Genomic DNA, 17,061 nt, shown 5'->3' on the forward strand with positions numbered 1-17,061 from the left:
CAACTGCGTTTAGCTGGCGAAGTGGGGAATAAAACCCGTGTTTTGATCCGACCCGGTCTGTGTGAGTGTTTAAGGCTGATTTATGGTTCTGCGTTAAATCGACGCAGAGCCTAAGGAGTAGGGTACGCGGCGACACGCACCGTACGTTGCGCGCCGCCACGTACCCTACGCCGTAGGTCAGCGTCGATTTAACGCAGAACCATAATTCAGGCTTTACTGTGTGGAAGGTGTTTGGTCGTTACAGCCGCAATCCAAGCGAGCCGACGACTCTTTCACTCTTTTACTTTGTTATATCAGATACTTGGCCTGCGTGGTTCTGCCTCCGAGCAGGAAGCCGTTGAAAAGTTAAACCATTAGCGATCTTTTCCCCACGTCTGTTGTGTGGAGCTGCTGCAGCCACAACAGCAACGGGTTACCAGCTTCTGCGGAGCTCTGAGCTCCACGCCCTGCCCATTTTCGTCTCGACTGCGAATCGGGAAGGAGGGGGAAGTGACATATACCTTAAAGCAGTCAAAGTCGTAAAGATTTGTAGTTTTTTAGTGTGGCAGGGTTCCTACCATGCTCCTCAAAGTTACATAGTGCCAGTGAAGGCGATACAGACTCCCTCACACCATGACAGAGGTGTCATTAAACCTGTTGGAAGTTGATGTACCATCAAAATGACTCTGGAAATATGATATTAAGGTGGAAAAGTTACGTAGTGTCGCTTTAAAGATATCCATATAAAGTGTCATTTAAGGTTTGCCACAAGCCACCTGGGAGACACACCAAACATGTGGAAGAAGGTGCTCTGGTCAGATGAGACCAAAATCAAACTTTTTGGCAACAATGCAAGACGTCATGTTTGGCGTAAAAGCAACACAGCTCATCCCCCTCAACACACCATCCCCACTGTCAAACATGGTGGTGGCAGCATCATGGTTTGGGCCTGCTTTTTTTCAGCAGGGACAGGGAAGATGGTTAACATTGATGGGAAGATGGATGGAGCCAAATACAGGACCATTCTGGAAGAAAACCTGATGGAGTCTGCAAAAGACCTGAGACTGGGACGGAGATTTGTCTTCCAACAAGACAATGATCCAAAACATAAAGCAAAATCTACAATGGAATGGTTCACAAAAAAACATATCCAGGTGTCAGAATGGCCAAGTCAAAGTCCAGACCTGAATCCAATGGAGAATTTGTGGAAAGAACTGAAAACTGCTGTTCACAAACGCTCTCCATCCAACCTCACTGAGCTCCAGCTGTTTTGCAAGGAGGAATGGGCAAAGATTTTAGTCTCTCGATGTGCAAAACTGATAGAGACAAACCCCAAGTGACTTACAGCTGTAATCGCAGCAAAAGGTGGCGCTACAAAGTATTAACTTAAGGGGGCTGAATAATTTTGCACGCCCAATTTTTCCGTTTTTTATTTGTTAAAAAAGTTTGAAATATCCAATACATTTCGTTCCACTTCATGATTGTGTCCCACTTGTTGTTGATTCTTCACAAAAAATTACAGTTTTATATCTTTATGTTTGAAGCCTGAAATGTGGCAAAAGGTCACAAAGTTCAAGGGGGCCAAATACTTTCGCAAAGCACTGTAGATCTGAGGTGTTTGTCAGTAACCGCGCCTCTCCAACAACGGTCAATGTGTTTGAGTGTGCATGCGCCATCTATTGGGGAAACATGGGCATTGCAGGGAAAGGAGAAAAGTGAACAAGCTTTTTACTATAATTTGGACGAGTCTGACGGGCCGGTATGTGGCCCGGGGGCCGTAGTTTGCCCATGTCTGTTCTAGCACCATGGATTTTAGCAGTCATTATGTCAAACCTAATATATCAACACAGTCTCACTCCGGAGGCGTCGGATTCCGACGAACGGTCAAGAGCCATTGGCGCCATCTACTGACGCAAAAGGTACCCTTCTGCGTCTCTTTCAGACGCAAGTAGGCTCCAATTGACTCCAATGTAATCCCGTCTGCGGCTATATCTGACGCTCAGAGCAGCTGATCACCGCGTCCTCATTCCTCTTTTAAAGTGCAAATACTTCAATTTAAACATTTTTATCCCACAATCTCTGTTCAGTGAGTATCATGCATGGTTTATCAGTTATTAAGAAGCATTTTTCCACTTTGACCAGAGTGAAATGCGGATGGAATTGGGCACCAACAAACGACAGCAGCCTTTTTGAAAAATATATTTTTAGTTTAATGCATTGCATGCATGCGTTTATAATTCCCATATATTCTGTGGCTGTAGCCTACTAGTTGTCTGACATTTTTGGGAGATGTATATATATTTTAAAAACTTAAATAGGGGACTAGCCGTCGTCTCGCTTTATATCCTCCCCCCACCTTTCCGCTACCCCCGATGCGTCCCACAAGGACGCTTACGCTGCGGCACTACTGGACGCCCAGGGCAAGTAATCACCAAATCACCATGACAACCAAACACTACACTCCCGACTCCTCTCACATAAAAACGTACCCTGCCTACTTGTTCCAAAGTACAAAAACGTAGAGGGATTACAATAATAGCCCTTGAATTGTATAAATACATTTTTCTGACTATTCCTTTTGCGACCAAGTCACGGACTTTCAAGATTCGGGAACCCCCTCTGGGAATTCCCTCTTATATGTTGTTTGGGGGCATCCCCTGATCAGACAGACGTTAGTTTGGTGCAGATCGGACCTGTACTTTTTGATGGGCGGGGCTTTGAAACGTCACCTTTTCCAACATTCGAACGGACACTGTTGCCATAATATTTGACCAAACCAAGTAAAACTTGATCTGTGGCCTCCATATGGGGCCTAGATTGGGCTTGCCAAGTCTCAACTCTGTGAACCCTCTGCAATGCCAACTAGGTCTGTGGAAGTCGTACAGCCACGGGACCAAAAGATCCTAGAAAAGGGCCTTCTGCATTGCAACATAGACAAAAATCAGCCTCCCAGCTTAAAGCGTTAGTGAATTATTCAAAAAACATTTCAAAGGCCCGGAAAAAAGGCATCACACACGGTGACCTTTGGCACTTCCGAAGGTCGCATGGGTCTGGACCTCGGCAGAGTGGATGAGAGTCACCTCCTGATACAGAGTCTAGAATTTCAGCCTCGTAGCTCAAAGCATTAGTGAACTATTCAAAAAATGACACGAAATAGTCTTTGCAGGCTGAAAAGCGTGACCTTTGACACTTCCGAAGGTCACACAGATCTGAAAATCCGCACAGTGGATGAGAGTCACCTCCTGATACAGAGTCTAGAATTTCAGCATCGTAGCTCAAAGCGTTATTGAACTGTTCAAAAATAGACACGAAATGCTGCTGACACCCCCTCCCCCCCCTCTGGTCATCCTGTTACTGCTTCCGCCTGCCTGCTGTGTGCTGCTGACGTCCCCGACTCCCCCAGTTTGGCCTTCGGCAGGAGGGCCCCCCCTTATGAGCATGGTCCTGCTCAAGGTTTCTTCCCTCCTAAAGGGGAGTTTTTCCTTGCCACTGTTTGGCTTAAGGCTTTTCTCCCACTATGGGAGTTTTTACCTGCCATTGTTTATGTAATAATTGCTCGGGGTTTATGTTTATGTTTATGTTTATGTTTATGTTCATGTTCTGGATCTCTGGAAAGCGTCTAGAGACAACATCTGTTGTATTAGACGCTATACAAATAAAATTGAATTGAATTGAATTGAAATAGGCCTCATAACAATACATAACAAACTTCCTTTGCCTACTGAGCATTAATAACATGTCATAATCGAAGGAGAACTAATTAAAACGGATGTCCTTAACATGAACCTATTGTATTATTGAATTATCAAGGACACTTTCGTGTTTTTGTGTTTAGAAATGTTAAAATAGTTATATATAATAATAATAATAATAATAATAATAATAATAATAATAATAATAATAATAAATATAAATAGTTAAAACGATTTTGTCAAGCAAAGCGGACTGGCGTCGTCTCTATAGCAACGGTAGCTGAGGATTATGGGTAGTGTATTGAATTATCCATCACTGATAAAAACAACTCTTTTTTTCACCAGCGTCATGTGTGCGACCTGTGTTTACAATTAGTTTGGCCACCGTCAATATTTTCTTGTATTTTACCTGTTTAATATTCTAAAGTCACACTTAAAAGTAACTCCACTTCTCTGTCACTCCAACGAAAGACTCGGAAGTGAAGTTACACGTGTCATTTGTTGATGTTTTTCCAGGATTCTGATTGGCTGGCATGATCCGGGTCCCTACCTACTAACAACCAGCCCCGTGATTGGCTGAGACTTACCAAGCGTACAAATCATTACTGGGCTACTCAAACCATTTGTTTCAGTTATCCATAACTGAAACAAATGGCCGCTAACTACTAGTGGGTTAATATCCCCCCACTAGCTACTTATGGGACTAAATAAAGCCTCATTCCATGGCCTGATACCAGTCAACGGCCCACGAACGGCGCATCTTTCACGTGTCCAGGACCCCCCTCGTCACTATGACGTAGTAGAGGGAATTCCCAGAGGGGGTTCCCGAATCTTGAAAGTCCGTGACTTGGTCGCAAAAGGAATAGTCAGAAAAATGTATTTATACAATTCAAGGGCTATTATTGTAATCCCTCTACGTTTTTGTACTTTGGAACAAGTAGGCAGGGTACGTTTTTATGTGAGAGGAGTCGGGAGTGTAGTGTTTGGTTGTCATGGTGATTTGGTGATTACTTGCCCTGGGCGTCCAGTAGTGCCGCAGCGTAAGCGTCCTTGTGGGACGCATCGGGGGTAGCGGAAAGGTGGGGGGAGGATATAAAGCGAGACGACGGCTAGTCCCCTATTTAAGTTTTTAAAATATATATACATCTCCCAAAAATGTCAGACAACTAGTAGGCTACAGCCACAGAATATATGGGAATTATAAACGCATGCATGCAATGCATTAAACTAAAAATATATTTTTCAAAAAGGCTGCTGTCGTTTGTTGGTGCCCAATTCCATCCGCATTTCACTCTGGTCAAAGTGGAAAAATGCTTCTTAATAACTGATAAACCATGCATGATACTCACTGAACAGAGATTGTGGGATAAAAATGTTTAAATTGAAGTATTTGCACTTTAAAAGAGGAATGAGGACGCGGTGATCAGCTGCTCTGAGCGTCAGATATAGCCGCAGACGGGATTACATTGGAGTCAATTGGAGCCTACTTGCGTCTGAAAGAGACGCAGAAGGGTACCTTTTGCGTCAGTAGATGGCGCCAATGGCTCTTGACCGTTCGTCGGAATCCGACGCCTCCGGAGTGAGACTGTGTTGAATATATATATAGCCTAATGCAGACTTTAGGATATCAGTATCAAACTGGAGATAAAAATCAAATGACATCCAATGATGTCTATGGAAGCCCATTTCCGCCAGTAAAAGAAAAAAATAAGATGAAATCTTAGCCTTAAAAATAAAAATATCCCCACGGTAAATCATAATTATGACATAAAAAGTCATAATATTCATCTTTCTATCTCATAATATTCATCTTTCTATCTCATAATTTCGACTTTCTATCTCATATTTTCGACTTTCTATCTCATAATTATGACTTTCTTTCTCATAATTTTGACTTTATATCTCATAATTTCGACTTTCTATCTCATAATTATGACTTTATATCTCATAATTTCGACTTTCTATCTCATAATTTCGACTTTATATCTCATAATTATGACTGGGGATATTTTTATTTTTAAGGGTAAGTTTTCATCTTAGCCATAGATCGGATCCGAGTAGCACAATTCAGACACACTCGTTCAACCTATACGACAACAGTTTACAATGTGCGACGAAAAGTATTTAACACAATGACCGAGCGACACGGCGGTCAAACAGCAACAAATAAATATAGGAAAGGCCATATATTCAGCGTCATGACAATGTTATCAGAAATAATTAATATTATGACAGCTTACCAATGATGGTTTCATCCAGCGGTGAGCAGAGAACCACAACAAAACATATTTCCATCCAAGGAGGGGGGAGTAAACATTTAACGATCAGCCGGTTCTTCATCGCCACAAACCTTTCAATCACTTTGCTCTCATCAATGGCGATTGAGACTCTCGATTGAGAGCAAGGTGAGGTTTGAGGCTTCATCCGTGCAGCCCCGAGATAGTTATTATTCATTTCAGCTGCTGAAACTCAGCATGACTTTACTGCTTTAAGGCTCCACTTCTGATGAGACAACTGGCTAAAGGCTGATTTATGGTTCCACGTTACACCAACGCAGAGCCTACGGTGTAGGCTACGCGGCGACGCGCGCCCTACGCCGTAGGCTCTGCGTTGGCATGACAGGCAGACACACAAGGGGAGAAGGGACTATTTCTTTCATTTTTATTTTTTAAACAACTTTATCCTTATGAACGCAATTGTTATATAGTCCAACTTTCCTTATTTTATTCATATACTTTTTTTTTCCCCCCTTCGGCGTGGGCCCCCACGGAGCAGTGGGCCCGGGGCGGCCGCCCCCTCTGCCCCCCCGCCTGCTCCGCTAGTGCTTACAGTGTTACGGTTTCAAACCTGCCACCTCCAGAGTTTCATTGACCACCAATTGGCCAGTCAGGCTAACATTCCACTCGTCGCACTGGCTGAACCCATTCCCACTTTTGCCCTTGATGAACATAAGATTGGCCTTATTACTCATCAGACCCAACCCCTCAAGATGACTCTGTCTGGTAACCATGTTGAGGAGATTAGTTTCCATGTGCTACCATCCCCTGGCACTCCTCTCATCTTAGGCCGACCCTGGTTGGAGTTGCATGTCCCCCATGTTGATCATGGCAAAGGGCGCATACTCACTTGGATCACCGCGTGCTATGCCCGATGCCTCCGTGCCGGTGCCGATACTCAATATCACAGCTTAGTTCTGACACTCCCTCTCCTCCAGATCTGTCTACAGTTCTCTCTGTTTACCATGACCTGGAAGAGGCATTTAGTAAGGACAGAGCCCGTTCTTTGCCCCCCCACCGCCCGTACGACTGTGCAGTCGAACTCGTCCCAGGCTCGTCCCCAATGGTAGTGGGTTTTTTCTTTGTAAAAAAGAAGGGGGGACCATTCTGGACAATTAAAAACGCCTACCAGGGAATTAATCCGTTCTTGTCTCCTGAGTGGTGCATTTGAGTTCAGAACACAACCCAACCTTAACATACGGTATACACTAGGTATAAACTAGTATTGGTTAGGTAGGGTATGCATAGACCATAAATGGTTAAGTATAACCTAGTAATGTTTATGTTATGTTTATGTAATAATTGCTCAGGGGTCATTTTCTGGGTCTCTGGAAAGTGCCTTGAGACATTTTCTATTGCAATAGACGCTATATAAATAAAATTTAATTGAAAAATGAATGGTTAGGTATGTTTTGGTATGGTAAACCAGATATTGTTAGGTATAAACTAGTAATAAGGTGTCTAAATATTGATTAGGGCTTGATCTCTGTATGCTATGATCTGTGTGTGCTACAGGGAAAATGTGATGCAATCACAGCTGTGAAGCTGCTCAGCTGTTTTGATGACCTTGTTGCCGTGGGAACAGCTTCGGGGCGAGTCACAATCTTCCAGCTGGTGTCTCCACTTCCTGGTCGTAACAAACAGGTAAGAGCCAGATATGTATGTCTGCAGGGATATTCTTGTGTCCACCTGTAGTCTGACATGTGAGTTTGGGTGCAGCTGAGACGTTTCGATGTTGTCGGACTGCATAAAGGCTCCATCACTTCTCTGACCTGGAGCACCAATGGAATGAAGCTTTTCTCTGGAGACGATAAAGGTCGGGTGGTGTTCTCCACTCTGGACCTGGATCAGGTAAGGCCATGGTAATGCTATCCAGGTCACACCTCCTTCAGACAGGCCTGACTTATTGCAAGAGTTTGTGTGTGTGTCTGTGTAGGGGTTGTGTAAAGCTGACTTGCTGTTGGAGGAGTCCTCAGGTGTGGTTCAGATGGAGTACAGCCACCAGGTTCTACTAATCTCCACCCACCAGAGGTCTCTATTGTACCAGACACAGACAAGGGAAGTCCTGCAGCTGGGAACCAAGCCCCGCAAGAGGTACAAGACGCCACATCGCATGCACGTGGTTTACAACATATGACAGCTACCTGTTTAGTGTATTTGTGAATGACTGTTTCTGTGTGTCTATTAAACTTGTTTTGTTGTTGTCGTTGTTCTAAGACCCCAGATATACTTGCAGTTCCGAACACTTTCGCATCATGGCTGCCACGCGTATCCTGCGTTCATTTGACGCGTCAACGTGCACGTTCTCAAAAAGACACTGAACGTGACGACGCAGAGGTCGCTGGTGCCGTTTCCTTTGCCGAGATCACAACCAAAGCCATGTTATAATCTCCTCTTCATCCAATGTTGTCATGTTAACTTGTTCATTGTTCTAATCTGCTACTGCTACTACCGCTACTACTAAATATTAAATCACTTTTCCAACTGTTGCTCTGCTTACTGTCCCCAATCGGTTACCGCTGATACGACGCGCTCTCCTCGCGTACTACGCGGGCGACGTTGCAGTTGGTGGTGAATGCGAGCAAGTATATCTGGGGCCTAAATGTTAGTAGAATATTCTTTCACATGTTGGTGGCGACTTGTTAGCATAATCCTGATTTCCAAATGTAAGTGGCGTGTTTGTTCACATGTTGATGGCGGTACCCTCAGCAGCGGCAAGTTTGGAGCCTGCTTCCTGCCTGCTCTCTGTAAACAGAGCAACCTCCACATGTATGCTGCCAGACCTGGACTCAGACTTTGGAAGGCTGACATCAGAGGACAGGTGGAGGACACTCACCTCCTCAAACCACTTTTCAGCGTACAGGTACACTCGACACACCTGGACAAACCCTCTAGATGCTCTTTAGGTATGCGTAATATTATTATTTAATTTAGGTTCTGGATAAGCAAATGAAGACAAAATACTGTGACAGGAAAAAGTAAGTTTCCCCTTTTAGCTACCAGCTGGTTGAAGGTCCTTCAACAGCCGTGACTTAAAAAAGGTTCTCCAGTATCTCTTGATCAGGGCTGCTCAATATTCAGCGGGAATTCTGGATCATTTCTCTGTCCAGAGGTGCCTCAGACACATTTGTAGGATGTCTGGTGTGAATTAATATCACAGCATCTCTGTGAGGTTCAGGTTTTTACATTGACTGGACCAGTCCAGAAGGTGAATTTTGTTTTTCTGAAGCCATTCTGTGGTTGCAGCTGGTGGACAGACACCCTGACATTGTCATGGAGGAGATTCTGGTGAACTTGTGAATTTGTTTTCCCCTCTGTGATTGCTGGTAGTCCACAACCACACCACGATTCTCCCTCCACTATGCGTCACCACTGTGATCATGTTTTGATAGATGCCTAAACTCAGATGACTTTCAAGCCTTCTAGTTAGGCTTCAACTACTATTGATCATATGTCTTTGGAAGTCTTTTATGGCATGGTTCAAGTCAGCAGTTTCTGAAACCATGGTGTTCATTTTTTGTTTTTTTTTAATCAAGATTTTAGTTTTTATTAGGGATGCCCCGATACTGGTATCTGTATCGGGACAGATACTGCTCTCATATACTCGTACTCGCAAAAAATCTCCGCTACCACGCACCGATACCTCATTGTTGTAGTTACTGGTTATTGACTCTAGGGGGAGATGTTGAGCTGCCCCGCGGCTCCCTGGGTGAGTGTGCAGCCAAGTCAAGGCCGTTTTCCTTTCCAAATGTATGATGAGATAGCAGAGTCTAGTGAGTCAAAAAATGATTTAGGAATGAATGTTGGCACGGACTGGAACGTGTGTAAATACTTTGGTAAAATAATCATTTTTATTGAATTAATTCGACCAGCCAGGGAGGTTGAGAGGTGACCACTGTGAGAGACATTGTCTTGTGTGATTTAGCAAAGTAATAAAGTTCTCCTTGAAAAGGTGCATATGTTTTTTGTTACGACAATGCCCAGGTAAGTGAATTTGTGTTTCACAATCTTAAAAGGAAAGTTGGTGCATCCCACCGCCGTCGACCCCTCACTGACAACGAAAAGTTCAGACTTATTCAGGTTTAGTTTGTAGCCTGAGAACTGGCTAAAATTGTTCAGTAGATTACTGCCAGGGATAATATGACAGGGGCGTGGTCTGATATCACTATTCCCATATAGGTGCAGGACCGAGCGTGTGGTAGTAACTGATCATCGATAAGAAAATAATCGATCATCGTAAAAGTATGGTGTTCATGTTAGAAGAATGAATACTCCTTTTCATTTGGATGGAGGAAGCGCCATACATCAGAGATGCCAGAATTGCAAAGGAAAGACTGAATGAATGAGGCAGACTTACTCACTGAGTTGGGTTTGGGGGATGAACGGTCCAACACAGGATCTAACCAGCAGTTAAAATCACCGCCAAGTAGGAGAGAGTATGAACTCAGATCAGGGAGGGAAGAAAAAAAATGCTCAAAAAATGTTACATCATCTATATTTGGAGTGTATATGGTGGCAAGCACTATATTCATGTCATATAGTTTCCCTGTGACGATGATGAAACGGCTGTTGGTATCTGATACAACATTATGATGCACAAAAGGAATATTTTGGTAACAACAAATTTCAACAATGCAGGGCACATTAATATAGAAGAAAAGGAGAAAAAAAAGGAATAGATAAAATTAAAATACCTTCGTAACATCAGCACTGTGAGATCAAATTATAATATTAATAACAATAATAATAATGACTCAGTAATAATAAAATAAAAAGCAATACTACTAATGAAAATGGCAAAGTAATAACAAAACATGAAAAAGAATATTTAGCTTTGATAATTAAGCTTCACATATTGTACAGTATAACAATTCACTGAATTGGGTCTACTCACGTCCGTAATGAAACTGAAAGTGAAAAAAAACTTTTACAGTCAAGAGTCAGCGTACCTGGCTCCTCAGGTGTTCTCATGTCATGTGTCATGTGCAGACGGATAATAACGGGACGCGGTCTCTGCCCCGCGGCCGGTTTAGCGGTCAGCAAGCGATGGGCTCTATTGATCTCTGGTGGTGATGAAAGCACCTCTCCAAAGACTTCACGCAGCAGGTCGGAGAAAAACTTTGTGGGTCGTTCACCTTCAATGGACTCTGCCAGGCAGGATGCGGATGTTTTGTCTCCTGCTGATGCTCTCCAGGTCCACAACTTTCGCCGTCAGCTTCGTGTTGCTCTCCCGAAGACCTGAGCAGGTATTTTCCAGCTCACTGACACGCTGACTTACGTCATCCGAAGCAAGCTCAAGTGATGAAAGCCGTTGCCCATGTTCATCAACTACGGACCAGACCTGCTCAAACCTTTTCTCGAGTTGGTTAAAAGAAGCTTTGAAGTCGGAGGCCAGCGCCTCCCTATGCTGGTCGAGTAGCTGCGACATGTCTGCCATTGTTACCGGTAAGCTGGCAGCCCTGGCTTGCTCGTCTTTCTTCCCAGATTTACCACGATGTGAAGACATTTTGAACCAAAATGGTTTAAAAATGTAGAATATTCGATGTAGACCGCCCAGACTGTGAAATAGTGGAGTGAAAAACTGAAATGTTTAAGGCACTGACAGGAGCCCTCACAAGTGCGTCTACTCCATGAGGCTGCCAACCGGAAGTCTCGATGCTTTTTAGTTGTTGTTCACATTGTTATACTTATTAGAGAGGTGATTGCGGACATCCACAATGTGTAAGACTCAATACATGTGTACATTGGGCTTAATCCGTTAGTATATAATACGCGTGACAGTAAAGCAGAACGAGGAGCCGTTTTTGGTCCCACCAACTTCGGTTCTTAAAATACAAACAAGAAAAGGAGAGTGTAATGATGAGTGTAATGATGTTTCATTAAGACCTCAGCACCGGTCGCAAAAATATAATCAGTCTCCTGTGTGTCGGTTATGCAGAAGTATAGAGATGACATTACAGTGCAGTGTTGTTGAACCTAACCCACCTAACTTCTTCCTCCACCTCTGTCCACCTGTCCAACTCAGATACCTCAATTTGAGTTGTTTCCTCGACCTGGTCCGGTTGGAGCGTATCGTCCAGCGGACCGACAGTTGGGCCTTCTCAGCTGTTTCCTCCGAGAAGATTGGATCCTGAGCTGGAATGAATACAGCATCTATGTGTTTGACTCTGTCAACCAGGTACGTGAACATGTCGACCGGATATTTATTTCAGCCGCTTGTATCCTCCATCTGGTTCTTTCATTAATTCACTACCCACAGTTCCGTAGGTGAGGGGAGGAACATAGATCCACCAGTAAAGAGTCCGTTTCTCAATATGGGTTCTTTTTTTTTTTTTTTTCTTTTTTTCCCCACCTTGTCTGCACACATATTAATGATTGATACCATGAAGGTAGAAACCAAAGGTATATATATGTGCATTATTACTATATTTAATATATATACATATATATACGCATACATATGCATACACATACATAAATATACACATACAAACCCAGTGATTTTGTTTTGTTTTTTTTTGGCGGGGGGGGGGGGTGGGGGGGGTGACGACATCCACTCCCAATCCAGGAAGCAGGAACACACGGAGACACACGTCAAGCACTGGAAATCTGCAACAAAAAACCACAAACAAAACACGAAACCGGCACGGAGCCGACCAAAACACGAACAGCAATCGACCCAAATCTTGAGATCTGATCACAGTCGGAGCTAAGCTACCGCTACCGCTACCTAACCCCAAAAACTACAGAGCCAGCATGCAGGTGAACAAGCCAGTGTGTATGTCTATGTGTGTGTATGCGTGTATGTATATGATCATGCGTGTGTGTGAAACCTGTAGCCGAAGTACTGTCCAAATCTCAAGAACGCACGTTATGCTGACCTCCCTTTTGTGCCGAAGTGGTTATCCAGCTAGCCCAAACAATTGAGAATTCCCAGAAAAAGACTCATAGATCGGACTGTGGCGTTTTCACTGATCTTACTGAAGATATCACGAATGTGAAACTGTAATACAATCCAATGATACGAATTTAGTAAATGAAGTTACACAATCAGGAAAATCGTCATAATCAACAAGGTAAGTACACATAATCTTCATTTACGAACTTATGAAACATAAAAACTTACAGATATTGTCTTCTGCGGCTTCAAAACCAAAATAAAGGGCCAATCCCAATTCTCCTTCACTCGCCCTTCTTTTCTCCACTCGCACTTCTTTTCTTCCCTACCCCCTAAAAAAGAAGGGGGATATTTTAGGGCACTTGAAATCTAGGGCACTTGGCCCAGGTGCCTGTCCCATTTCTCCCCCTACCACTCGTTTTCATCCCTAACCTGAACAGGAAGCAGAGAGCCAAAAGCTGTTTTAATTTCAGCTGTAGCGCTGTTAATATGCCACTTTATTAAGATTTAATATTTTTTCAGGCATAAAGGTAACCATAAGATCCTGGGCTCAGTTTATCCAAATAACGCCTGTTAAGAAATTTGACCCGATGTTTTCGTAGATGAGAAGAGCCGCCGCCCCCGGGGAGCAGCCTCAGCTCACAGCCCGAGAAGAGACGTGTCCGCCGGGTCAAGCTGCTGCGTCGCCCCGGGAGAGAATTCTCTCCCGGGACGCAGCTCTGTTGAGAATTATGCTGGCTGAAATAAATCATTTAGGAAGATGTTGGTTTAATGAAAACTGTTAGATGAAATCTAACAGTTGTAGCTACGCCTGTTAAGAAATTTGCTCCGAAATGTAGAGATTTCTGTCTGCCGGCTCCGGAGTTTGGGTCCGCGTTAAATCGACGCAGAGCCTACGGCGTAGGGTACGGCGTACGGCGCGCGTCGCCGCGTACATCGACGCTGAACCATAAATCCCTTTATTCTGGCGTGATCTTCTACAACTTTATCTGAAAGTGTTTAAATTACCCAGATAACAGCTGGATTACTTTGTGGTTTCTGAAGACTATTATATCAGAAACATCCAAAACAAATCTGACGAGTCACAGGATTATGTCTCTCTATTTCGCTGAGACGAGTCTGCCTGTTTGCCTTCGGTCGGCGAGTCAAATCGACGCAGAGCCTACGGCAAAAGCATTCTGGGAAATTTTCTTACCCCCTCGCTCGCCAAGTCAGCATCTGCAAACCCTCGATTTGAAGGGGCTATTCTCAGCCCCTAGCCCTCGTTATGCCCCCTCCCCCTAGGTGAAAAGAGGAATTGGGACACCACTACCTTCACGGGAACGCGCAAAAGTTAGGGTTAGTGAAGAAAACGAGGGCGAGGGGGAGTATTGGGACGCACCCAAAGTCTTCCCACAGCTCAGAGACATAGAAAATGGTCTCCAGCACCAGCCATGTGTTCTCATCTTAAACTTAACTTGATAGGGGTCAAGACTGCATTTTCCCTTGTTTCCACAGGGTGGCAGTATAGCATTAAGCAGCTTGGCACTCAGAGGTCATGACACAGATACAGAAGAAATACCTGGATGTGTCCTGGGGCGGAGGCCCATTTTATCAAGGATGCATCCAGCAGAAGCTTGTGTAGCCTTGACACGACCAAGTGGACAAGTGAAAGTAATAGAGGATGGAGAGGAGTAAATATATGGTTATAACTTTATTTTTGTTTAACAGAATGTAGTTTTAAGATTTCGTCATGGGAAAATATAGGTATTATTACTTTATATTTATGATTTCCTCTGCTGTTTTCTGAGTTTTTTTTCTTTTCCCTTCTACCAGCTTATAACGCGGCTGGCAGGTGTAAAACAGATTAAAGACCAATTGTGTAAAGGAACTCTTATAAATACTAAGAAAGTCAGTGGTCCATCCATCCATCCATCTTCCACCGCTTATCCGGAACCGGGTCGCGGGGGCAGCAGCCTCAACAGAGATGCCCAGACTTCCTTCACCACATTCACTTCCTCCAGCTCTTCCGGGGGTCTGAGTCTGAGACGTTCCTAGGCCAGCCGAGAGACATAGTCTCCAGCGTATCCTGGGTCTCCCCGGGATCTCCTTCCGGTGGGACATGCCTGGAACACCTCCCTAGGGAGGCGTCCAGGAGGCATCCGGTAAAGATGCCCAAGCCACCTCAGCTAACGTGAAGGAATAGCGGCTCGACTCCGAGCTCCTCCCGAGTGACCGAACTCCTCACCCTATCTCTAAGAGAGTGTCCAGCCACCCTGTGGAGAAAACTCATCTTGGCCGCTTGTATCCGCGATCTAATCCTTTCGGTTACTACCCAAAGTTCATGACCATAGGTGAGGGTAGGTGCGTAGATTGACCGGTAAATCGAGAGCTTCGCCTTTCGACTCAGCTCCTTCTTCACCACGACGGTCCGGTACATCGATCGCATAACTGCGGACGCTGCACCAATCTGTCGGTCAATCTCATGCGCCATCTTTCCCTCACTCGTGAACAAGACCCCGAGATACTTGAACTCCTCCACCTGAGGCAGGACTTCTCCACCCACCCAGAGAACGCCACCCTTCCCGGTGGAGAACCATGGCCTCGGTCTTGGAGGTGCTGATTCTCATCCCTGCCGTGTTGCATTCGGCCTAAAACCGCCCCAGCACATGCTGAAGGTCCCGGTCCGATGAAGCCAACAGGACAACGTCATCCGCAAAAAGCAGAGACGAAATCCTGTGGTTCCCAAACCGAATCCCCTCTGGGCCCTGGCTATGCCTAGAAATCCTGTCGATAAAAATTATGAACAGGACCAGTGACAAAGGGCAGCCCTGCCGGAGTCCAACATGCACTGGGAACAAGTCTGACTTACTGCCGCAATGCAAACCAGACTCCTGCTCTGATCATATAGAGACCAGAACAGCCCTTAACAGAGGGCCACGGACCCCATACTCACTGACCCCCCACAGAATGGCACGAGGGACACGGTCAAATGCCTTCTCCAGATCCACAAAACACATGTGGACATTTGGGCAAATTCCCATGAACCCTCAAGCACCCTGCGGAGGGTATAAAGCTGGTCCAGTGTTCCACGACCGGAACGAAAACGGCATTGTTCCTCCTGAATCCAAGGTTCAACTATCGGCCGTATTCTCCTCTCAAGTACCCTGGCTTAGACTTTCCCGGGGAGGCTGAGAAGTGTGATCCCCCTATAGTTGTACTGTCCCCTTCCTCCATGCAATGTTGCAGAGGCGTGTCAACCAAGACAGCCCTACGATATCCAGAGACTTGAGGTACTCAGGACGAATCTCATCCACCCCCGGTGCCACTGAGGAGCTTACGAACCAGCTCAGTGACCTCGGCTTGGGTGATGGATGAGCACATCCCTGAGTCCATGTCAGTCGGATTGAGGAGATCCTCGAAGTATTCCTTCCACCGTCCGATGATGTCCCCAGTCGAGGTCAACAGCTCCCCATCTGTACTGTAAACGGTGTTGGCAGAGTGCTTTCCCCTTCTGAGGCGCCGAACGGTTTGCCAGAATTTCCTCGAGGCCGACCGAAAGTCTTCCTCGATGGCCTCACCGAGCTCCTCCCGGATCCAGGTTTTTGCCTCCAGGACTGCCCGAGCTGCGGTTTGCTTGGCCTGCCGGTACCTATCTACTGCGTCAGGAGTCCCATAGGCCAACATAGCCTATAAACATGGAGGGCAATAAACAAGCCCCAACCAGCTCGCCGCCTCTCACCCTGGGAAACTCCAGAGTAGTGGAGGGTCCAGCCCCTTTCAAGGAGCTGGGTTCCAGAGCCCAAGCTATGTGGTGAGCCAAATATGGCGGCAGATCACAGCTTGATAAGGCCAACAGGACCACGTCAAAAGTCAGACACCATCAAAACAGACCACCTTCAGTCCTTGACTGCACCTAGAGGTTCTGGTAACAAAGAGCAGCTGTGACGGAGTCAAACTCATGACCAGCAGTGTGTTTGTACACGGACTGACTGGCCCGTAGTGACGGATCCAGTACCTGGCGCTAATTTGCCGCATGGAAAAATGGTGGAAATTAGCCTCTGGCTACGACAATACATATTAACACTTGTGTCCATTAATATGTACAGTCCCTGTCTAACAAATAAAATGAATTTAATTGAACCTCACACCCCCACAGCACACCTCCACAGTATTTGGTTAAAGGAGCTGGTTGCCAAAGCTAACCTAAATTTCGAGATCTAATCACAGTCTGAGC

The 17,061-nt window shown here is 45.1% G+C and overlaps 1 protein-coding gene across 1 annotated transcript in view; it reads left to right on the top strand.

Moving 5' to 3' along the window:
* The window catches only part of tecpr2 (tectonin beta-propeller repeat containing 2), a 101,096-nt gene that overhangs the window by 11,863 nt on the left and 72,172 nt on the right, over window positions 1-17,061 (top strand). Inside the window, exons 4-8 of the mRNA XM_061743833.1 lie at window positions 7,463-7,591; window positions 7,667-7,798; window positions 7,884-8,041; window positions 8,657-8,810; window positions 11,973-12,125. Of these exons, the coding sequence (XP_061599817.1) occupies window positions 7,463-7,591; window positions 7,667-7,798; window positions 7,884-8,041; window positions 8,657-8,810; window positions 11,973-12,125 (726 nt within the window). The remainder of the gene's footprint in view (window positions 1-7,462; window positions 7,592-7,666; window positions 7,799-7,883; window positions 8,042-8,656; window positions 8,811-11,972; window positions 12,126-17,061) is intronic.

Source organism: Cololabis saira, chromosome 16, assembly GCF_033807715.1.
Source record: "Cololabis saira isolate AMF1-May2022 chromosome 16, fColSai1.1, whole genome shotgun sequence".
Taxonomy (NCBI): Eukaryota; Metazoa; Chordata; class Actinopteri; order Beloniformes; family Belonidae; genus Cololabis; species Cololabis saira.